General features: G+C 42.3%; 1 protein-coding gene across 1 annotated transcript in view; it reads right to left on the reverse strand.

Moving 5' to 3' along the window:
• The window catches only part of LOC310762070 (amine oxidase [flavin-containing] B-like), a 39285-nt gene extending 14730 nt beyond the window's left edge, over window positions 1-24555 (reverse strand). Inside the window, exons 1-5 of the mRNA XM_083612565.1 lie at window positions 24411-24555; window positions 10882-10976; window positions 9408-9545; window positions 2434-2538; window positions 734-825 (exon numbers count right to left, since the gene is read on the reverse strand). Coding sequence (XP_083468691.1) covers window positions 734-825; window positions 2434-2538; window positions 9408-9545; window positions 10882-10976; window positions 24411-24459 — 479 coding nt within the window. The 5' untranslated portion in view covers window positions 24460-24555. The remainder of the gene's footprint in view (window positions 1-733; window positions 826-2433; window positions 2539-9407; window positions 9546-10881; window positions 10977-24410) is intronic.
• Between the last annotated feature and the right edge of the window lie 147 nt (window positions 24556-24702).

A 24702-nucleotide genomic window follows, 5' to 3' on the forward strand; every position in this document is an offset into this window, starting at 1 on the left:
TAATTTAAAACTTTCATGAAGAACTGGGAGCACCTTCTGGGCCAGATAGGGAGACATGGGCAGACCACCTTAGCCCATGGCTTGTAGGCTCCCCTCCACTGATGGAATGTTGCTTGTGTGGTGCTGTCACTGAAGAGTTCTTAGAAATGTCCTCTGGTAGAAAATGGGACTAACAAATTGACCAGAGTTGCTAAGAGAAAATAAATGAATCAGCTCCCAGATTATTTTTTTTAAAGGGCTGTGGCTTTCCAGATGTTGCTTGGCCATTGTCCATGCTGGCCAAGGCTGCTTGGAGTTGGTACAAAATCATACTTCATAAACCATGGGTTGCTTAACCCCAATCTATTTCCCTGTTGCTAGTTTTATGGTGGCAGATAACATTTTTATTTCTAGGAGCATTTGAAGTCCTTTGAATTGCTGTTTGGGGGTTTGGAGTTTTCCACTGCTAGTCTGTTTTGTTTATTTATTTTTTTACTCTTCCTAAACTCAGCAGAGCTTACATGAGTAGACATGTGTATGGTCACACTGTCAGAGCAATATAGCCACATTTCCACATGCACATTATTTCACTGTATCTCCCAACTGTGAACACAATTCATCATTCACTATGATAAAGATTAATATTACTGTAGCAAATAGACAGCGTTACTTCTCAACTTAGGATAGAGATGTTTCCTCTAGGTACTATTGCTATTGAGCTTATCAATATGGAATGTATAAAACTGCATCTCACTTTGTCCAGCACACTTTGTCTATCAATTCTTGCATAGTCATTTTGTCCCATTCCTCTGCATGGGGCGCCTTCCATGGTGCTTCATTGGGAATCTAAGAGAGAAAGAGAGTCACATCTCAAGAAAGAAGCCACAGATCTCCTATGTAGAAATCATTCACTCTCTTCACTGGCTCCATTGCTTTCTCCACAGGAGCGCCATACTAGTTCACTTCTAGACTACTTAAGACTTTAGAAGCAGAATACTAACAGGATTCTCTAGAAAAATAAACTAAAGTTTCATTTATCCATGACACCAAAGAGTTTTCACCTTCTGCAAAGCCCTCTGCTTCCCAGTTTAGTAAAAGAAAATAAAGCCTTTGTGCTTTGGGAATTTATTCTGCCTATCAAACTGCACTGTTCAATGGGCTGGACAGATTTTTCATTGAAAATTTTAAAATACTATATAGCATATTTAAAATTAATTAAGTCCTGTACTCTTTTAATTGGGTTTCCCACACAATAAACTATTATTAAGTCTGCAATGTCATATACCCTTACTTAGGAATAAGTTTGAAATAGCTCATTGAGAAGGTATGGACACAATGCTGTGGATGGAATACTGAACTGAGCATCATGTGCATAATGGGCACAGGCAGTCACCTCTAGTGAGGCTGCAAGAAAGAGATAAAAAGCATTTCCTCCAATTTCAATTGAACATGGCCTGCCATTATATCCAAAGTAGATAAATGCTGTTTAGTTTGAACTTTGATTTATCCTAACAAGCCAACTTCCAACCATGTCTTATGGACCTTGCTTGTTCAGATAAACCATAATTTAAAAAACTAACTGCACTTCCTAGTCCAGACCTAACATCAAGCTGTGGTTAGGTGAAATGGAAGAGGACACTGGAGGAGGAGAGGGGCGATAGAAGCCCATTCATTTATTGCTAAATGTGAAGACTCATTCTGGGTTTTTGTTTTTTGTTTTGGAATAAGCCATTTAGAACTATGAAATGGATTGGCTTTTATTTGTCTTGCTTTATTTGTGAATTTTTGGAATTCTTATGCTATTTATAGCCTATATATTTATTTAGTCCTACATAGTTCAATGAGACCTACAAACAAAGACCTACAAATAAATGCTGCATAGGATTGCAGTATTTATTGTTTGTTAATTTTGATTGTTTTTATTACAACCCCCCCCTCAAAGGGTTATCTTGATTATTTCTTTATCTTGAAATTAGATTTGTATGTCTGCTTCCCTGTAAGTGACTTGACCACTTCCCGATAGCAGAAAAATACCAATCCAGCAGTGCAGGAAAGGGGTCAAAGGCAAATTTGTACTGCAAAGGGGTGTGAGAGAGAAAAGAGTGTATTCTGGAGCAGGATGGAGGGCTGCAGGGCTCAGCAAACATTTTCAGCAGGGGGCCGGTCCACTGTCCCTCAGACCTTGGGGGGCAGGACTATATTTTTTGGGGGGGGGGATGAATGAATTCCTATGCCCCACAAATAACCCAGAGATGCATTTTAAATAAAAGCACGCATTCTACTCATGTAAAAACACACTGATTACCGGACCATCTGTGGGCCAGATTTAGAAGGCGATTGGGCTGGATCCAGCCCCTGGGGCTTAGTTTGCCTACCCATGGCTTATGGGCACTGAAGCTCAAATGAAAGGGTTCTGATAGATGTCACCAGTCTGGACAATAAGCTGGCGTTTACCTCCTTCCCCATTTCATCCATTGTCCTCCACAAATTGTTGTAATCCAAATAGGCAATGGGATTCCACATTGGAGGGAAAGGGCCTTTGAACGGATAAGATCTGCCCTGCAAAACAGAAGAAGCAAGAAAAAAACCCCACTCAAATCCATTTGCTTATTTTCCTCTATTTTGATTGAAAAAAGGATGCAATTCAATATAGAAGATCCATTTTAGAGAACAGATCTCTCAAATGAATATACAAAACAAGTCCTTGAGACTGCCATTAAAAAAAGCACACATTCTGTCCAAGTTGATGCAAATAACTCATCTTTCAATCATACATGTAGGCAGCCAACCAGGGCAGGAGAAAGAAAGTCCTCCATTACTCCTCAACTGCCTTTCTTGAACCTCCTATAGACCATCTTTGGATGAGCTTTCTAAATGGCAATGATAGGCGCAGCTCAGACTTGTATCACACTCGCTAAGAGTTTCCTAAGATGGAAAACTCTGAGCCAATCCGTACCTTATACCTTAAAGGCCTTTGGGGAAGGGTCATAGCTCCAGGGTACAGCACCTGTTTTACATGCAGAAGGTCCCAGGCTCAATCCCCAGCGTCTCCAGGTAGGGCTGGGAGGGACCTCTGAAATCTCAAAGAGTTGTTGTCAACAACACTTAACTAGATAGACTTCACTTGGTAGAAGGTAGCTTCCTACAGTATGCTCCAAACCAACTTATTTACATATCCCCCAAACTTCCCTTTAACATATAGATCAGCAACACTCTGTCTGTGGCAAAGGTGAAGGAGGGAGGTCTGTCTCTCTGACAGCCCTTGGAAAAGACCCAAGGGCTTCCAACTTCTGGCACTGCTGCTGGTGAATGCAGGATGGATGGAGACCTTTGGGCAGGGGGTGAGCCAGGAATTCTTCTCCGGTTTGGATTCTAAATCTGAAGCAGAATAATTCAGGAACTCGTAACACACATCAGTGAGCTTTGCTGATAGCCCCATTTATTAGTTTAAAATATTCAGGGCATGCACATAAAGGACATAGCATTAGAAATGGACACATTAACTAAAATCTGTACTGTAAGTCAGTGCAAAATGGTTTAGGCTAGGTTGGCCTCCCTGCTTCCATCAAAACAGCCAAACTGCCACCCGCTTTTGTCTTAATTGGATTGTAGATTATGCCGCTTGTGTGCATGTAATATCAAATTTTAATAAGTATTTGATTAAGTGTCCAGTTAAACTGGCAAATTAATTGAAATGAACTGCTACACAAGCAAGATAATATGATTTAGAATGTTAATAGATTGATCACAACAGGAATCATTTGATAGGAGAGATTTTGTGGATCAGTGTTATGTCTCATTTTATTTAGCGTCTTTAACAATAATCTTTGGTGAAAGGTAGCCAGCATATGTAAAGTGTGCAGCTGTTATAATTCATTGCCTTTCCAGCTATTTCTTTAAGAAAAGCCCCTGAGAGGCTAGAAATATCAACTGTACATACAGCACATAAAAAGCAGATACATTTTTTATTAGCTTAAAGTCTTTAGAAATTGAATTCAAAGGAAAGTAGTAAAAGCAAAACCATGGAGACAAGGAATAGCAAACTTGGCCTGCTTGAAAAAGTACACAGTATTGGAAAAGACAAATTGGATGACCTGAAATAATATGTTCTACTTTACTGGAAAAAATACAAGTTCTTGGAGCGTCTTACAAGAATTTTATCTGTCTAGCACTGTTTGTGGAATGAAAACCACCTTAGATGCCCCTGTGGGTGATCTATTCCCAGAGAGAAATGGGGAGGGGCTGATGAGGTTGAACATCTTAAAATTTTTATTTCATGATGTATGGCTGGAAATGGGTGGCACTGTGGTCTAAACCACAGAGCCTAGGGCTTGCCGATCGGAAGGTCAGCAGTTCGAATCCCCGTGACAGGAGTGAGCTCCCATTGTTCGGTCCCAGCTCCTGCCCACCTAGCAGTTCAAAAGCACGTCAAGTGCAAGTAGATAAATAGGTACCTCTCTGGTGGGAAGGTAAATGGTGTTTCTGTGCGCAGCTCTGCCAGAAGCGGCTTAGTCATGCTGGCCACATGACCCGGAAGCTGTCTGAGGACAAACGCCAGCTCCCTCGGCCTATAGAGCGAGATGAGCACCGCAACCCCAGAGTCGTCCGTGACTGGAGCTAACAGTCAGGGGTAACCTTTACCTTTACCTTTACTGCCTCTCATATCAGTCTGCCTCTGAATACCTGAGTATCAAGTGGGGAAGCTCTTCCTGATATCTGTTTGGCCACTGTAGGGACAGGATGGGGCTCTGGTCGGATCCTGCATAATTCTTTTTATATGCTCTTATTTTCAGCTTTTAGAAAAGGCCTTAGCCCATGTTCCAGTGGCTGGGTAAAACCTGAGAAGAATGACAACATCTTAAGTCATCTTGACTCTAATATTTATGCTTTAATTAGAACAGGTCTCCAAAGAAAAGTTTGAAAATGAAAAACGAAAGCAATTTCACCCAGTCATTTAAAATCCATTTAAGCTGTTCTACTCTGATCTCTGCACATGGAAATGGCCATTTATTTTGTGGAGCATGTCAAGGATGAGAATAAATCAGAGTATTTAACTCTTACACATGTATCTCCAGCCATAAAAGAGATGCCACAAAATTGAATGTGTTCCAATACAGCAATCACGTACTTTGGGGCTAATTAAGTCTGAATGCTCCAGCTGCTTTGCATATTTTATTCATAAACAAGAAGACGGCAAACAACATTTTAATAAACAGTTCCAGAGCAGGAATGAAAATGAACAAGGCTTGAGAGAGCCTTGCAAAGTTGTAATTCAATGGTTAGAGCCAAGGAAGAAGGTAGGCTATGCACTTTACATAGAGACAGATTTGTGGCTTTGGTTAATATTTTATGGGAACCAAAAGAAGAAGGGAAGAGGAAAGTCAGAGAAAATAATAACCTACCCTCTTAATTAAGAAATATATACATGTTTGCAGATAAGATATTCATCACCTGATGAAGAATACATTTTGAACTGATTGAGGTGTTAATTTCCCCCCATGGTAAGGTAGGTGGAAGGATGCAGAAGGCAAAAAACCATATTTTTATTTCAAAAGTCCCCAGACTACCACATGCCCTATTCATATTCATGAAAGTGTATGTAAAATTATATTGCTTTCCTCACCCCACTTCTCTGAGCAGCAAGCAATTGCCTGCATTTGGTTTCCTTTGGAGGAGCCCACTGGTGACTTATGCCGTTTGTGATGTACGAATTTACTTACAACTTACAACTAGGTGGAGCATAGGAGACATCAAATGGCCAAATCTCCAGCACAGAATCATCATAGTCCAACCCTCTGCAAATAAGTTTTCCAAATCTAAATACTGCGACCAGAGTAGCCCATCTTCTCCACACTACAATGGGCTAAGCAAGAACACAGATACACCATACCCAAGCATACCATACCCAGAAGATCAGTCTTATAAAAACAATTGTGCAGCTGTAACTTATTTGTTGCATTGGAACCAGGTATCTTCCCTCCAATGCTTTGTTGCTTGATTATTTCTCCCCACTAGGATTCCTGTGAGGGCAGAGCAGAATGTGGTTGCAAGAATATCACCATCACAAGCTCCTCCCACTGGATAGGGACCATGACTTCATTAGATGAGTGACACAAATGTCTTGTCACACACACCCCACTATGTACATTTTAATTATCTGAAGAAGCCTTCTCTGAATAAAAAATGTGTTGTGTAGTGTGTTTTGTGTGTGTGTGTGTGTGTGAGAGAGAGAGAGAGAGAGAGAGAGAGGGAGGGAGGGAGGGAGAAAGAATGAGAGGGAGAGAGAGAATAATCTCTTAAGAAAAATCACAGTGGACCCTCCTATTTGCCTCCACTCAGCCGCTTATTCCATAGCATAATAATTATTTTCTAACATACAGTCCATCCTGGTCTGAAATTATTTTGTTAATTGGTATTAGAAGTAATTCATACTCCTTGAATTAAAGAGGCACCTCAGTTAGTGAACTTAATCAACTCTGAAGTATTCACCATCAGAAAAGAAACAAAGATTTTTATACAGTGCTTTTTAATAAGAAAAATAGTGCTGGTACCCACCATGAAGTTATTACAGTGATTGCCACACTTTTAACATATGGTGGGAAAGGTGAAGGTTGCATACCCTTGAATACCCCCAGAAAAATGCACTGGTTTTACATGACCCTCATTAAAACTTTCAAAGATAACATTTCTTGCAAAGGCATCCACTAATGTTTTAATCTGAAAGTATGACATCATTCCCATACTGGATCGTCAGACAGGCAGTACTTTTCTCTGTGGGTACGCAGGGGTACGCATACCCATAAACATTTTGTGGATCTTTGAAGTTTTGTCCATTTACTGTATTTATTTTCCCGGATTTGAACTATAAAATGGTGATTTTCTTGAGTCAAAATGAGAGTACCCCTAAACTTCTTTTTTTAGAAAAAACATTTTGCAGGTATGCAAAATCCTGCAAAACCCTTGTTATTTTTAAAAATAAATAAGGTAATTATTATTCCAGTTATACAGATGTAAAGTAAGCTTAATATGGTGAATGACACTCTCATATCTGAACTAGAAATGAAGCCCATGTCTCCTAGGTGCAATCCATTGATTACAATGCCTTGGTGCCAGTTAGCAAACAACACTTTTCAATAATTTGTCTCATATTTATTGATTAGTACACCAATAAAACATCACTTAAGGGCCAAAACACATAAAGCCAGCCCCATGTAGAATGCTTAACATCCCACACATATCCCATCATGCACTTGCTACATGTCGGTGGGCCTACACGCAGTATTACTGTTATGTACTGAGTTGAATAGGATCCAAACTGCAGCAGTCTGATTGGTCCTAGAACAATAGGATCCAAAAGGCAGCAGTCTGATTGGTCCTAGAACAATACAGCAGTATGATTGGTTGGCAGGAACCACCCAATCATGCTCCAGATAGAAGTGAATCCACAACCTGATTGGCTTACAGTAGAATTCTGGAATTAGCCAATCATGTGCAGCCCATTGTGTAAATAATGTATATAAAGCAGATACTTTGAGGGGACATTCATTCATTCCTCCTCACCACTATGAGCTGAATAAAGAGCATGAAATCACTTTGCGACTCTGAGTATATTTCAATTACCAAGCCAGTAATTCCTGGCCTGCTGATGTGGTAATGATGGAGCTTAAATGGTAAATGTACTTAAATGCACTGGGGTATGCATAGAACATTTACTTAAACAAACATTTTACCTGTAATATACCAGTATGTATGTTATAGTGGTTTTTGCTTGGAAAACAGACTGATCATAGTTCTCCCTAATAACTCTTTGCTCCTATCAATATATATTGACCTTTTGGTAGACACTGTTTTGTTTGTTACTTTGAGTGATATATAGCTTTTGTCATTCCACCTAAAGGAAAGAACTGCTATAACCTAATCTATACTGGATTGTGCTCAAGGCAGCAAAGCCTCAGATAGCAATTGGCTTGAATGTTCACAAATATTCCAACTGTTCAGAGAACTAAACTGTCAGAATGGAAAGTTGTCTGCCTGCCTGGGATTAAATACTGACCCACAGGTCCCAGGAAGAGAAGTAGTTTTGTGGGCCAGACTAAAAGGAAGGGGAGCCAAGGGACACCAGACCTAGACACAATGGGACTAAGAGAAACGTGCGGATTAGGCAGTAAGGTAAGAAACAGGAAGATGAATGAAAGAGCTATTTGGAGGCAAATGGACGGCTGAACTTCACATTTTGAATTTTGAACTTGCCCACCATATTTGCAGGCTCCTGTTGCTTCTTTGATGCACAAGATCTAGATTCAATATTCCTTACTTACAGCAAGCATTCTGCTCCAACCACAGGTCTGAACACCCAATGCAAAAGTGAATGACCAGTTCAAACGTGAGTCCATCTGTCTACTTCTACCTTGGGCAACATTTGCAATATCTGGGAAGCCAGAGGGTTTATAAACCATTTCCGTTCAAGGATGATCACTATCTGCCCTTATTGCAACTGTAAAATTTAGTGAGATACTGCCAATACAATGTAATGTAATAACATGATGATTAATATTTCCGCCCTTGTCTGACATCCAGGTAAAATGGTCCAGGCAGTCATCATTAACCTTTCCCCATTCAAGAAAATGAAACTGAATTTATAATATAGTAATCAGGCTGGCCCATGCTAAATCATTTAGCATTATATGCTGGGATGGCCTTTGAGACATAATTAGAAAGCTATCCAGGCATTAAAATCTCCCAGTATAACCAGGTCTGCCACTGGGCATTCATCTAAGAAAAGACCAATTAGGTTTTCTTCCAAGACTCACTCAGATACAGCAGAGCTGCTACTGGGAAACTACACTTTCACAGCACAGAGAGGAAGGGACACTTAAAATAATAAGATAAATATTGCTACCCTTTACTGCAAATATCCCAACTAGATGATGCCCCCATGTTTGAACTGCCTGAAACTCTGCATCTAACAGAATTTTGCATATCTCTTTAGAAGGCATTAAACACTTCAAAACCCAGGAAATAACAGCCACCTCATTGCTTAATTCTGCATCTTGGTTATATACCTGATCAAATTTCAACAGTGTATCGCTACAGTTAATGATATTATTTAATACTGCAATAATCCATCAAATTGTTTTGATTTCACAATCAGATTAGATCACTTGATCCAGTCAAACTCCCAACTTCTTGCAGAAAGAATGATTATACATAACCCCAGTTAGGCTTAAACATTGATCTTTAACCTATTTAGGGATTATGGAATGCTGCGGAAGAACACTTAATGCCTATTTTCCTTCAAAACTTATGGCACCCCTGAGTATTCAGGTGAACCGGAGAACTTGGTAACAGAAGCATCCCAATAAAGATGTTATGAGCCACCATCCTAATTCCAAAAACATACACATTCAGAAAAAAAGTTCTGGTCATACCTTGACATGGTGAATGAGATGTTCTACTTCATTCACTTTATAGGTCTCTAGTCCCAGCTCCTTAGATAGTCGCAAGACACGGTTTTGTGTTGGCCCCACGTATGCCCCTCCTAGGTCCACATATTTGACATGCTTATTCTGGCAGAGAAGGGAACAAAGGAAACGTTCTTGGCAAATGGCTATCAAACAAAACTTGTGATTCTCCATTTTTGCCCTCAATTCTGTGCCATGGGATGAAAATGTTTCTTAAAAAACAATTCAAAATATTTATAAGTTCTGCTACTTACCCTTCACCAGAAGGTCCGAGGGTGGGTCAAAGCAGTAGAAATAATATACAACTTTTAACACGTGCAAAACCATTCCAGTCAGAGCAAAACGATACAGATACATCAAAGGAGATGGGTCCCACAAAACAAAATTCTTTCGTGGCAGGGAAAAGAGTGAATGGCAGAGTAAAGAGGTGCATCATACGATGAAGGCTCTGCAGTGAAGATGCTAGACACTCCCATGTGGGGACAGGGAATCTGACAATTTAGCAGCTGCCCCTCCTCATTAAGGGTATCCCATTGAAGGGATCCAGGGTGAGTGGATCCTGTCTGAAGCCTGGGCGTGGGCTAGGGCCATGCCACGACTCCATCGGTGACCTCTTCATTGATGTATATCAGGGGTCAGCAACCTTTTTCAGCTGTGGGCCGGTCCACCATCCCTCGGACCATGTGGGGGGCTGGACTATATTTGGGAAAGAAATATGAACAAAATCCTATGCCCCACAAATAACCCAGAGATGCATTTTAAATAAAAGCACACATTCTACTCATGTAAAAACACCAGGCAGGCCCTACAAATAACCTAGTGATGCATTTTAAATAATAGGGCACATTCTACTCATGTAAAAACACACTGATTCCTGGACCATCCACGGGCCGGATTGAGAAGGCGATTGGGCCGCATCCAGCCCCCGGGCCTTAGGTTGCCTACCCCTGATGGCTCCCCTTATTGGTTGTTGACCCTTTTGAGACTTCCTGCAGACAGGCAGGAGTCAGGATATAGTCTGGCTTCACCCAAATGCCTAAGTCAAACCGCTCACATCTGCAACCAATAAAGTTGTGACCTAATCGATCTCATTAAACCAACATATTTGTGTCTGTGTGTCTATTTCTGAGAACTGCGGGGCCCGGGGCCTCGCCAAGCAATTTAGGAGCTGCAACAGACAAAATCCTCTCCAAGGCCACTATTCTTAACCCTTTAAAGGGTGGTGGAACTACCAAGAGAATCCCCTCTACCAATTATAACAGTCAAGTGCTTATAAGAATGGAGATGCAATATTTGCTATTGTGTTGTTGTTTTATTATGTTATTATGAAATAGTTTGCAATGTTTGATTTTGAAATGCACTTTGTTGTGAGCCAATTTGAGCATCATTTTGTGATGCTTTGTGAATGAATGAATAAAAGAGATAAGACAGGAATACTTACTCTGACTGTGAATGTTCTGCCTCCAACCCTGTCACGGGCTTCCAGGACCACAACACTCAATCCCGAGTCAAACAGCAACTTGGCTGCTGATAGACCTAAAGAGCAAACAGAAGGATGCATTACGTCCCTCCACCACGCAAAGTACTCCCACCTACATGAAATAAGAGTCAACCTTGAAAATGGATTTCATTAAATATTTCAGAGGTTTAAACCGCCCAATTACAAAGACTGAATAGTGAAGTGCTCCTTAGCCAGTGTTAAAATGCCATTATGAAATCTGGAATGCTATTGCCATGGATGGACATAGTAAATTGTTCATCAGATGGTGTTCACTTGAGAATACATCATTGTCTCACTCACATCCTGCTTACAGGCTTTTGCATAGGCATCTCATTGGCCACTGTGAGAACAGACTGCTGGACTATATGGGACCTTGGCCTGATCTTGCAGGCTCTTCTTATGCCCTTATTGTACATAATTCAGGGCAAGTGCTTGGGAAGTTCTTTGGATGCCAATGATGCAGCGTGACAAATGAGAGCACTTCCTAGCTATGCCACCTTTCTTATCCATTTGAAGGAGAATAATCATTCTAATATATTACATGGCAGGAAACTAAAGGCATCTCCCATACCTAACCCTAATAATATTTTCACACATACACAATATTAGGGCACATGCTCTCTGGCATATTTTTCTTGTTTTATGGTTGATATTTAGCGATATATTGAGAATACCTCTCTCAGCTTCAGTTCCACAAATGGAAGTTAAACATGCAATTTTATGAAGAACAGTGAAGCAATCACATAAAAATATTCTGTGCTGAAGTTCTATGCAGTATCTCACTGCATACTCTCTTAACTGCTTTTATTTTTGTTAGTTCCAGTTACAGTGCTACAAAATGTTACTTTCTTCATTGCATTACCCTATAGATCCATAATTTGCACAGTAAACCATGGCTTGGCATGATGTCCGAATTTAGCCATTGTGTGCCCTGTGGCGACTCAGCAGCTTTAACTCAAATTTCTCCAAGAGTTGCAGTGGTAGCAAAATTAATAAAAACAATTAATAATTGACAAGGATTGATCTTATTTGCACAAAGGGCACTGCAACATTTAGAAAGAGGTGAAGCAAGGGAAATGCAGTAAGCCTTCATAAGTAACTATGGCAACCTGCTATAAAATTGCATCCCCTTAAAGACTGGCTTCTAAGGGCTTTTACAATGGAAATTTAATCTGCAAAGACTGCTTCCCTATCACAGAATAATCTGTATTCAAATTACTGTCTGACTGAAATGTCAGCAATCATAATTATTAACCAAGCTTAGATTTTGGCCTGTTGGATTCCTGGTGGTTCATCTTTCATCAATCAGAATTTTAGATTCAATCATTTATCTACCCAAAACATCAGAAAGATAACATAAGATGAACATTACACGGGTTCTCTCAGTTAGGCTCACCTTTAAAGATGAACTTTGTGCAGTTATAAAATATAAAACTGTAAGTGATATTGCTGTATATGAAGGGAACTTGAGAGAAGGTTTGGTTAGTGAAGTATATACACATGTGATCTGACAATGTCTATTCATTCCCATGGCCAATACTTTCTACAGTTTTAACTCAGCAATCATCTTCTCCATCCATCCCTTTGATTGGAAGCTTCCTCTTTGCGCCTTTTGCTTGCCCATTTGCCTCCATAGCTAAATGAGCTCCATGGCTCATCCAATACCAGCTTCTTCTATTATGCCACAGGGCCTTATTCTTAGCATCTGTGACCTATTGGTGGCTGCAAACTCCTTCACCAATCCCAAACAGGAGGTGAAATGAGGTCAAGGAAGGCCTCAAAAGGCATGCTGAATGGCACTTTTAGAAGCAGCTTTTCAAGCATGAGCCCCAAAGACTGGGACATTAATGAATTAGACTAAAAACCATTTGCAAAAACTAAGATGCTTGATTTTGGGGCCAAGAACAAGCATTTCCTCTCCACCCCACCCCGCTTTGGATTAAGAGCCTGTCTGGAATTTCATCTTTCCAAACCATCCAAGGTCAGGGTCACAGAGATGCTTCATACTTTCCAAAGCAGCCTGGAGGGGGGGGGAGGATACAAATCAGTGGTCCTTCCTCTTCCCACGTTTCTTGAGAATGTCAGAAACGGCTCCCAGGCATCTACCTCTGTAAGGAAATCTGTCTGCTTTCTGTCCCTACATGTGTAATGCATTCACTTCTCCAAGGAAAGGGAAGCCACACAGAGACAGCCAAGGAGATGCTAAACAAGTGTGGGAGGAAGTTCATTTGTGTGTGTGTGTGTGTCCCCCAGCTTGTTCTGAACATCCAAGACAGTTTTGCCCACAGATAAAAATAGAAGTGTTTTCTAAAAAGCGCAGTCAGACAGTATACAACACTTAAATGTCTCAAAACGTTTAAAGACAGTTTCACGCAGAAGACTTTCCTCCAGATTGTTTTCTCTCCTAAGCACTCTAGAGAACAGCCACTTCAGGCCTAATTTGGAACTCTGAAGTAATTTCACAACTAAATCATACTTAACAGAATATTTGCTGCTCAAGTGAGACATTAAAAACACCTCTAAAAATTAAGGTGAACTGGGAAGCTACACTCTCACAAATCACCACAATGGTGAAAAGCTTTACATAGTCAAACCACAGAAAGCACAATAATTGATAATCAAATAACCGTTGACTGTGGAGCCATTGAGTTTATGTCCAATTAGGTAATGTACCCACTTTAGATATACACTGGGAAACTAGCTTGTGTTCAGCTACAATTACTGGTACCTGTTTGGTAAGGCTGGTCACAGATATTTTTGCAACTATTCAGAATAGGTCATAGTCAGAGTAGTCCCACTGAAATTAATGGATAAGAGCAACTAAGGTCCTACTATTAGTAAAACTTAGTTAAATACAGCCCAATGTATGTACTCCATATGGGACTGACCTGCTTTAATTAATGAACCTAAGTTAGTTTTGTCCATTCATTTCAATAGGTCTATTCAGAGTATGATTTAGTAGGATGACACCCTATGTTACTTACTTATGAGGCACCCTCATCAGCACACTTGACAAATGCTTCTTTTGGCAAGTGGATAGGCCAGCCCCATGCAGCTGATTTTTCTTTGAGTTCAGATCAATTTAGTCCATGATCAAATCAGACCCTTGTTATTTACAGGCTAACTTGCAAGTCAAGCACTTTCTTGAAAGCATAAGCACAATAAACTTTGCAGTTCACTAGAATATACAGAGACAAACAAAAAATTATGCGATGCACAATGAGGGAACTAGAGAGGGTAAGCCTCTTTTGTTCACAGCTAGAAAACAATTTTCCCAAGCTTAGATCTCCTTTCAAAGCCCCAACATTCTGCTTATTGCATTACTCTGCCTGAAACTTGGATTTAATAGCATTGGGGTCATTAGAACAGTCAGCACAATATAAACAATCTGATTACTGGATTTCAGCTGAGATATTGAACTTGGCATCAAGTACTTTGATCTCTGTTCTTACTCACTGTCAGTCAGCAAAATTCTGTTAATAAGGTAGCACTGAAATTGCTCAACTGAACAGTTTCACATGTCTTTGATTCTTCCTTTCATTTCTCTAACTTTGACAGATTGTTTTGGGGTTCTAAATTGTCTCTGTGTTGAACTAAAGTCATGCAGTAGTTGGGAACTTTGGAAAAACAGTGTTCTATGTAGATTGTCCTGGTCAATGTCTATGGCACATCAAATGTTAAAAACTTCCCTAAACAGGGCTGCCTTCAGATGTCTTCTAAAAGTCAGATAGTTGTTTATTTCCTTAATGGGAGGGTGTTCCACAGGGTGGGCACCACTACCGAGATGGCCCTCTGCCTAGTTCCCTGTAATCTCACTTCTCTCATTGAGGGAACCGCCAGAAGGCCCTTGGTGCTGGACTTCAGTGTCCGGGCTGAACGATGGGGGTGGTCTGAGGCCATTTAGGGCTTTAAAGTTCAGCACCAACACTTTGAATTGTGCTCAGAAACGTACTGGGAGCCAATGTAGGTCTTTCAGGACCGATGTTATATGATCTTGGCAGCCACTTCCAGTCACCAGTCTAGTTGCTGCATTCTGGATTAGTTGCAGTTTCTGGGTCACCTTCAAAGGTAGCCCACGTAGAGTGCATTGCAGTAGTCCAAACAGGAGATAACTAGAGCATGCACCACTTTGGCGAGACAGTCTGTGGGCAGGTAGGGTCTCAGCCTGCATACCAGATGGAGCTGGCAGACAGCTGCCCTGGACACAGAATTGACCTGCACCTCCATAGACAGCTGTGAGTCCAAAATGACTCTCAGGCTGTGTACCTGCTCCCTCAGGGTCTCCCCAAAAACAATACTTCTGTCTTGTCAGGATTCAACCTCAATCTGTTAGCTGCCATCCATCCTCCAACTGCCTCCAAGCACTCACACAGGACCTTCACCGCCTTCACTGGTTCTAATTTAAAAGAGAGGTAGAGCTGGGTATCATCTGCATACTGATGAACACCCAGCCCAAACCCCCTGATTATCTCTCCCAGCGGCTTCATATAGATATTAAAAAGCATGGGGGAGAGGACGGAACCCTGAGGCACCCTACAAGTGAGAGCCCAGGGGTCTGAACACTCATCCCCCAAAACCACTTTCTGGACACGGCCCAGGAGAAAGGAGCAGAACCACTGTATAACATTGTAAACAGTCCAAACATTTGCATAGGTCTAGGGAACACAATATTTAGTGGTAAAGGCCACACAAGTCAAGAAAAAACTTAAGCCACTTTCTAGCTTCACTGCTCAGGGTTACAATATCTAGTTAGTTGTCCCTCAAAGATATTTGAGGGTGCCCAGAGACAATGCCCCATTTTGAGAACACAGCCTTTTCTTCCAAAACAATAAGAAATGTGATGCCATAAAACCTGAATGTATTCTGTTGCTTCAGGTAATTTGACCTTCATAGCTGTATCAAAAAGAGATTGTGCAAGTTGTCATACTAGATATTTCCTTGGCAGCTACCCAACGCTGAAACCAAATTGATATTGTAGCATTATGAGCTATTTAGGCAATTACAGCATGTTGCACAAATTGTTTAATCAGCTGCTTCAGAGGCTGCAAACTCTGTAGATTGGATTCAGAGCCTTATCTGAAACTTGATATAATGTATAAAGAGGAACTGCAGGTGATAGACAAGAATGGGCTTAATGCTGTGCTAGAAAGGAAGGCCTGTGAGGTTCAAATCTAAAAGAACAAGTTACCCGAGATGCTAGGCAAACTATGTGCCCATATGAAATAAGAATGCCGTTCACGCCATTTATGGCAGGGATGAATTTGCCACAATCCTCCTCCCCTGGAAAAAGAAGAGAGGTGGTATCTCCCTAGGGGAGGACAATGGTCCGAGGGCAATTTTGCCCAATGGAGAGAGAGGTGGTGACAGGCTATTTAGGCCTACTCCACCCTGCACGCTTCCCTCTTCTTTATTCAGCACCCTCCCTCCTTTTTGCAGCATAGGCCTACAGGCTAGTCATCTGTTTTCCGGGGGCTGAGTAGGATTTTTTTTGGCGACTATAATTGGCTTCTGGTCTTCTCTTTTTTTACTGACTCCACACCACTCTTGAAGTGGTGTTCCTTCAATTTGGTTAGTTGGCATGTACTCTGGACAGGTGAGAAGATTTCAGAAAGAACAGAACACGTACCTAAGGCAGTGTTGGGTTGTGGGCATCCCTTGGTCACTGTTGTCAGGCATGGCTTGCAGGTGCTGGGGGTGGGGTGCCCTTTGGCCTGGCAGACACAATGGGGTGAATGCTGGTCAATGGGCCACAGTGTGCCTGTTTGGCTCTTACACTCAAGGTCCAGGCAGCGGGGAGGGGGGAATATTAGGAAACCTTGCTGCATGCACACAATGTGCAGCTGTTAACTTGCCCAGATGATGGGGATAGAAATTGCCCCCTCTGTTAATGAACACCTGCCCAGAATTAATTTGATTTGGTTACATTGGCTGAATGTGACTAGTTAATTTGTTTTGCAGATCCACAAGTTGTTATATTTAGTAAATATAACCTATTTATCCACATTTGGTTGTCTTGACACTTCTTCTTGGTGTGCTGACAAATTACCGTATTTTTCGGTCTACAGGACACACTTTTTCCCCTCCAAAAATTAAGGGGAAATGTGTGTGCGTCCTATGGAGCAAATGCAGGCTCCTTGGCTTCGGTGATAGCAACGCGAAGCCTCCAAAGCACAGAGGGAGCGCTCCCTCCACGCTCCGGAGGCTTCGCGTTGCTTTCGCTGAAGCCTGGAGAGCGAGAGGGGTCGGTGCGCAAAACAAGGTGCATCCTATGGTCGGGTGCGTCCAATAGAGCGAAAAATATGGTAATATACTGCATAGATATTCTATAGCAGGAATGACTGATCTGTGCTTTCCACCAAAGCAAATAGTCTTGTACAGCCACATTAGCAGCATTAGTGAAAACACAGCATACTTGAATGAGCTCTCTGAAACTACCAGATAAATGAGGTTGTGTGAATTTTCATAGTGTGGGTACTTGTGACATCACAGAGATGCCTAAAATTGAATGTTTCTACCAGAATCTGGCCATCAGCAATATAAATGACAATATAATTGGAACTGATGCAAACTGCTGAGTAGCTTATTACCCACAGAGTGATAATTACCGTACCTAGTTTCCATTCCAAGCACTGGAAAGGTTTCCTCACCCACCGGTACCCTTAAGGAAAAGGCCAATTAAGCAGAGATCAAGGGAGCAATCAAAGATACCCCACAGTTCAGAAACAGTCTATTACCCATGACCAGTTGGAGGAAGGTGTGTGTGCATGTGTATGTGTATGTGTATGTGTGTGTGTGTGTGTGCGCGCGCGCGCGCTACCACAATCTCCCTTGTTCTTGTTTCCCATAGAATGAAGCACAGTGGACACTGTGGTGTTTTCCAGATACATGGTTTATTTACACATACATACAACCGTTTGCAGCATTGACACCCCAAGCGGGCCTTGCCTCCCCCATAGCTGCAACCTTGAATTCAAACAGAAATCAAACATCACACTGTCTCTCTCAGTTCCTAGTGTGCTGCTTAAATTCTGGCTCAAATCACTGAAACTCTCTGCTCTCAGCTCTGCCTTTGTCCTTCTAACTATCTGCGAGTTGATGGAAGGCCCCACTCATATGCCATCTCACACAGAGCCCCTTTCCTTTGCTCCCCTTAATGGCTCATTACCCAGCTGACTGCCTCATCAAGAAGCTAGTCTCACTTATAGTTTAACACTTGCTGGATCCAAGGGTTAGAAGGGTCCTTGTTCCCAATCACAGTGCGCTCTCTCTCTCTCTCTCTCTCTCTCTCTCTCTCTCTCTCTGGGGAAGGTGACAAGAACAGTTCATTTTGTTTAAGAAATACTATTATAAATTATTTGTAAAGAGAATGCAGCAAATAAATCTTTCAAAAATGTTGCCTGGCTACCTTACCTAACAGCACAAAGTGATAATAGTGTGAGGGTGTTTACATAGTGCACAAACATTGTGCAAGGCTCTATTTGCTGTATTGAGCAAGTTTAATGTTACCTGGAGTTTTGCCTTCAAAATGCAATCTCAGCCTTTGAACAGTAGCCATTAAAAATGCTGACAGATTTATATTTATGGCCCAATAAGGTGATAAGAATGCAACTGTCCTGTTATAATTTCCCCAAGCTTAGATCTCCTTTCAAAGCCCCAACATTCTGCTTTATTGCATTACTTTGCCTGAAAATTGGATTTAATAGCATTGGGATCATTAGAGCAGTCTGCATAATATAAACAATCTGATTACTGGGTTTCAGCTGAGATATTGAACTTGGCATCAGATACTTTGATCTCTGTTCTTTCTCACTGTCAGTCAGCAAAATTCTGTTAATAAGGTAGCACTGAAATTACTCAACTGAACAGTTTCACACGCCTTTGATTCTTCATTTCATTTTTCTAACTTTGACAGATGGTTTTGGGGTCCTAAATTATCTCTGAGTTTAACTAAAGTCATGCAGTAGTTAGGAGCTCTGGAAAAACAGTGTTCTATGTGCACTGTGGTGTTTTTAAGGATACATGGTTTATTTACACATATATACAACCTGAGCCTACAATGGAGGGGTTCGCAGCATTAACACCCCGAGGGCCTTGCTTCACCCATAGCTGCAGCCTTGGATTGAAACAGAAATCAGACATCACTCTGTCTCTCTCAGTTCGTGGTGTGCTGCTTAAATTCTGTCTCAGATCACTGTCAAATTTATATTCATGGCCCAATAAGATGATAAGAATGCAACTGCCCTGTTATAATATTTAAAGACTAATTAGTGGTAGCGGGACATCTCACCCAGTTATATCCAGTTTTCTTTCCAGAAGGAAGGAAGGCAGGCTGTGGTCAATGAATACATTGGGAGGTTCATGAATTAGAGAAGTGCTCTCCTGTGAACAGAGTTGGTGCTATTTGAACAAACCCACCCACCACTGAGTACACAAATGAGTTTCACAGCTCACATCAGCCTTCCTCAAGCTGATGCCCTCCAGATATTACTTGGACTGCAGCTCACAACATTCCGGCCTCTTGGCTGAGGCTGATGGGAGTTGGAGGCCAGCAATAATTGGAAAGTTGCCTCTCACTATCAGGCTGCAGCCAGAACCATGAACTGAACTCTACTTTTGAATGAAGGCTAAACCTGGAAATGGGCAGGGAACCATGGCTTCTCTCCACACATTTAAGTACAGGTCCTTCGTAGCTCCTTCAGACATGTTTCCTGGCTACCTTGCAGTCACCTAACAGCACCAACTGATAACACTGTGAGGATGTTTTGGCAGAACACAAAGCCACTTTCAACATTGTGCAAGGTCCTATTTGCTGTATTAAGTACGTTTAAGGTTACCTGAAGCTTTGAGTTTAAAACCCGAAATCAGTCTTAAATTTAAGTGGTTTGAATAATGACAGAGTTGCCCAGCATGCTTCTGGTGACTGAAGCTTATTAAGTCCATTCTTTGAGAGAAAAATGTCAGCATTAGAGTCAGATACATCTACTTTCCAAAATATATATTATACTACAAAAGGGATTTAGGAAAGTTAAATGCTAAGTTCCTCTTCCCACACTGAATGATAAAGGACATCTGATGATATTCATGCCTAGAAATCTGTATGTCCTGAGCCAAAGGGACAATTTGCTTAGAAAATGTTTTCTTCTCACATTATTTTTGGAATAGCCAAAGTCAAAACATTAGGTCCCTTATACTGGGAAGTAAATATGTACCTAATTTTGAGAAGTTGGAGATAGCGTTTGTAAGTGGTCCGTGTTTCACAAGTATACAGTAAGATTGGTAGTACAATAGCTTTGTAAACAAGCATTTTGGTTTCCCTGTGAATGTCCCGGCCCTCAAACACTCTGCACTTCAATCGGGAGAAAGCTGCACTTGCAGAGCTTAGGCAATGCTGGATTTTGGCATCAGTGCTGACCCTTGTGGAAAGATAACTGCCTAGGTAGGAGAAGTGATTGACATTTTCCAACGTTACACCATGGAGTTGGATTTGTGGCGCTGCAGAGGGGTTATTTTGTACTTGTTGGTGCAGCACTTTGGTTTTTTGGATGTTGAGCGACAGACCAAGCTTTTCGTAAGCTTCTGCAAAGATATTTAGGATGGTTGGGATATCTCTTGGGAAGACAGGCGAACTAATATCAGTGTACTGGACGAAGCAAAGATCACCAGTGTTGAAGCAATGATTCTTCAACATCAACTTCGTTGGACTGGTCATGTTGTGCGGATGCCTGATTATCATCTTCCAAAGCAACTACTCTATTCCAAACTTAAAAATGGAAAGCGTAATGCTGGTGGTCAACAAAAGAGGTGTAAAGACTCTCTCAAGGCAAATCTAAAAAAATGTAGTATAAACACCAACAACTGGGAAACACTGGCCTGCGAGCGCTCCAATTGGAAAACAGCCTTTACCAAAGGTGTCATGGGCTTTGAAGACACTAAGAACTCAGAACGCAAGGGAGAAACGTGCTAAGAGGAAGGCACGCTTGGCAAATCCACAGCGTGATCAACTCCCACCCGGTAACCAATGTCCCCACTGTGGAAGGATGTGTGGATCCAGAATTGGCCTCCACAGTCACCTACGGACTCATTGTTAAAACCGTGATTATGGAAGACAATCTTACTCGGCTACAAGTGATCGCCAAAGAAGAAGAATGTAACTAATCTGTGAGGAAAAACACACACTTTTCAATCTCCTTCACAACAGTCCAGCAGTAACTCTTCACCAAGAATGATGTGAATGATTACCATCTACTGAAAGCTTGCTGGACTTTTTCTTTTTGCCTCAGTTCAATGAGCAAACATCCTTCCCTTAAAGGCATATCAGGATATGAGCACATGGCTAGCTTGTTCTTGCTGTCTGGATGCATGGCAGCTGGTTCAACAACCACAAATACAATTTAAGTTGAAGTAAGATTGTCGTGCAGTTGCCCAACTAAACCTTTTCAACAGCTCATGCATCCATGTTTCCTCTATTCCTCATCCCTTCCCATAGCTCAGTCAGTAGAGCATGAGACTCTTAATCTCAGGGCCATGAGCAAAAGATTTATGCATTGCAGGGGGCTGGCCATTCTATGAAAACAGTGAGAAAAGAAAAGTTGCCCCAATACACTTTAATCAAACCGAAAGGTGTTAAGCCTCCAATATACATTTAACTCTTTCAAGCCATTCCCATCACCTCCAAACATCCTGCCTGCTACTGCCTCAGGCAGGTCTTCAGAGCATAAAGGCTGCATACACCAGCAGGCATTAAAGCACATTATCCCCACCCCCTTAAAAAAATAATTCTGGGAACAGTAGTTTGTTAAGGGTGCTGGGAATTGTTGCTATGTGAGGGGCAAATTACAGTTCTGATGATTCATTGGGGGTAAGCATGTATTTTTAATGTGCTTTGAATTAATGGTGTGCAATGCCACCAAAGTCTACTAGAGTGGGGTAGGAGAAATTAAAGTGGGACAAGGGTTGAAGTGTCTGACATGACCTGATACTACTAAGCAGAGCTGCTGACTGAACTGAAAAGTGCATACTATACTTCATCATTCACCTTCAAAAATGATCCTTTGGTTCTCTTAGCATCTGCTGGAACATTATAGGAGCATGTAAATCTGAAATTGCAAATCTTAACTTCAAAGACTTTTTTGTCGGATGTTGCTCATTAACCCTCACGACCCATATCAAACCTCTAGCCTCCTTCAGTCAATATAATAAAAGGATTTGTGCTTTCAGAAAAGTGTTAGGTGTTATAGGTGGTAACCTGTTGCTTTGATAGTCAAGATTTCTGCCAAAAGTGAAATACAGAAGATTTGAAAGAGCGGTAATGGTAGACAAAGTTTCTGAGGCGATTTTGCCACAGAAGTGCCAAGCTTTTATTTAGAAGTTCTGACTTGGTGACTGCTGATATTAGAGGCAGAAAGAGAAGCCAACTCTTTGCCTATGTGCGTAGACAGCATGCGTAGACAGCATTTAGCTCAAATTGGCAATAAAATATCTGGAGAAAGAAAGGCCAGTTCTAGTTTTCCAGACTAGACTTTTGAAGTCAGAAATCGCTAAGCCCAACAAAAAATACAAAGCTATAAATTTGCCCTTATGGTTGCATATATGGTAGCTATTTTTATGACAAATGGTCTATGCCACAGAAGCTGTCTTAAAATGTGTTTAGAGAACAGTAAATGCATGACGTTAGGTAAGCAGGTTCCTTGGAGCAGTGGCGTAGCGTGGGTTGTCAGCACCCGGGGCAAGGCAAGTAATTTGCGCCCCCTAACCCGTGGATTTGCGCCCCCTAACCCATGGATTTGCGCCCCCTAACCCATGGATTTGCCCTAACCCCAGATGTTGCGCCCGGTGCGGCCCGCCCCCCCTGCACCCCCCACGCTACGCCACTGCCTTGGAGTTTTATAGCACATCATCATGCAGACTACAAAGTAACAAACCCTAATCTGAAATAATAATATAAGCCTAACACAGAGACAAATCAGCAAACTGTCACCATTTCCAGCAGGTAGGTTAATAGTGTATAGAACAGATCCAAAAGCAAAAGCACTCAGAATATTGAAAATTCAAAATGCTGGGCGTGCGGGGGGGACGGGGACGGGGACCTAACCAATTTTTTGCTTTTAAAAAAGCAGACATCCTCTACTGTAACAGATGGAGATAAGATTGGAAATGTAATAAGACCGTCACACTACCAGTGCAGTACTATGCCTGTCTACTTAGACGTGCGCACCACTGATTTTGATGGGACCTACTTCCAGGTGGAACCCTTAGCTGGGAAGAAATTCAATTTAACTTAGTGGGATTAACTTCTGAGTAGGCATGTAGATGATTGCACTGTGACTGACCTAGAAAAAGACCTTGCTTCACTTCAGATTGCTGCCCCACCCTAATCTACAGTTTTTAGGCAGGAACATCTCAGCCCCCCAAAAAAATATTCTGTAAAGGTAAGAGCAGCCAGCAATCCATTTTCCCCCCTACCCCTTAACAGTGTATAAGTTTTAAGCCTCATTCCCTCCTTAAATGCCTTAAAGGCATCTCTCCATCCTTTCCCTTCAATAAGCCTTTTCTTCCTCACTCTAGTGCTTCCCTTTAAGAGAAGAGGAAAACAGAATTATGGAAGTACCATGGAGGCACTTTTCTCACTGCTCCTTCTGCTTGCGTCTTTTGATCTCATCATCACCATCTCGTGTTACTACTGATGCTACTGCGGGTACAAAGAGTGGCAATTTATTTGGGTCATGTTACTAGTGGTGGCAACCAGAATGGATCCACTAGCTCCAGCGGAGCTAATAAATAAAGGCACAACAGGGATCTGCCTCAAAACGTCTCCCGTCTGGCCAGATCTCCACTCTAACCATGCAATTAATTATCATCTTTAATTAATTAAAGGCTCCCAAAGGAGCCCAGGGCAAGCATTCCAAGGCGCTTATTTGGCAACAGGGTCTGGGGCAAGACAGTTTGCCTTCCTTGCCAATGATCCCTTTGGATCTAAGATGACACGCATCTGGGTACCATAAAACAAAACACGAAATTATGGGCACGGCCTTGGGAGTGCTTCTGCCCAAAATAAGGTGCCACCGGCATTAAGCGAGGCTAGGATATCCCCAGCCTGCAGACATCCTTGTTGAGGGAGCCAGACAGATCGTCCCTGGTGAGAAAGAGCAGTCGGGGGACGGGGGGGGGGAGGACTCCTAGGAGCAGCCGGCGCCCCTCGTTTGATATGGAACAGGCTGCCCGGGCGGCTGCTGCGCAAGAGCGCGTTATCCAACCATTCGGAGAAAAGAGCAAAGTCGTCTGCGTTCTGGCGGGGACGGGGCACCCGGCAGCTTCGCCAGTCTCTGCGAGGGATATTAGTGTTTCCCAGCCAGTTTAACCCAGTATAACCCAGCGACTGGATTGGGGACAGCCCTGGCACGACCCGAGCGAGGCGCACGCCCCTTCTCCCTCCGGCGCTGAGATGCTTTCGCGCTCGCCCCGCCACTGACCTGAGATGCCTGCCCCGATCACGACCACATCGCACTTCTGGCTGCTCATGGTGGCCGCCTTCTCTCTGCCCGTCGGCTGGCTGGCTGTTCTCTCTGGCGGCCGCCGAGGCTCCTGGAACAATTGCCAGCCGGCGGCAGCAGCAAAAGCAACAGCGCGAGCTCGGCGCCGCCCCTTCGTTCGGCCTGGAGCGGAGCCCCGCCCCCTGCTTTCCTCCTGCCAAGGCGGCTGATGGAGCAGAGGTTCTCCATGGAGCTCACCCTTGGTCGACTCTCTCAGGCCAAGAAAGAGGCA

The sequence above is a fragment of the Podarcis filfolensis genome, assembly GCF_964270895.1.
Source record: "Podarcis filfolensis genome assembly, chromosome: 4".
NCBI lineage: Eukaryota > Metazoa > Chordata > Lepidosauria > Squamata > Lacertidae > Podarcis > Podarcis filfolensis.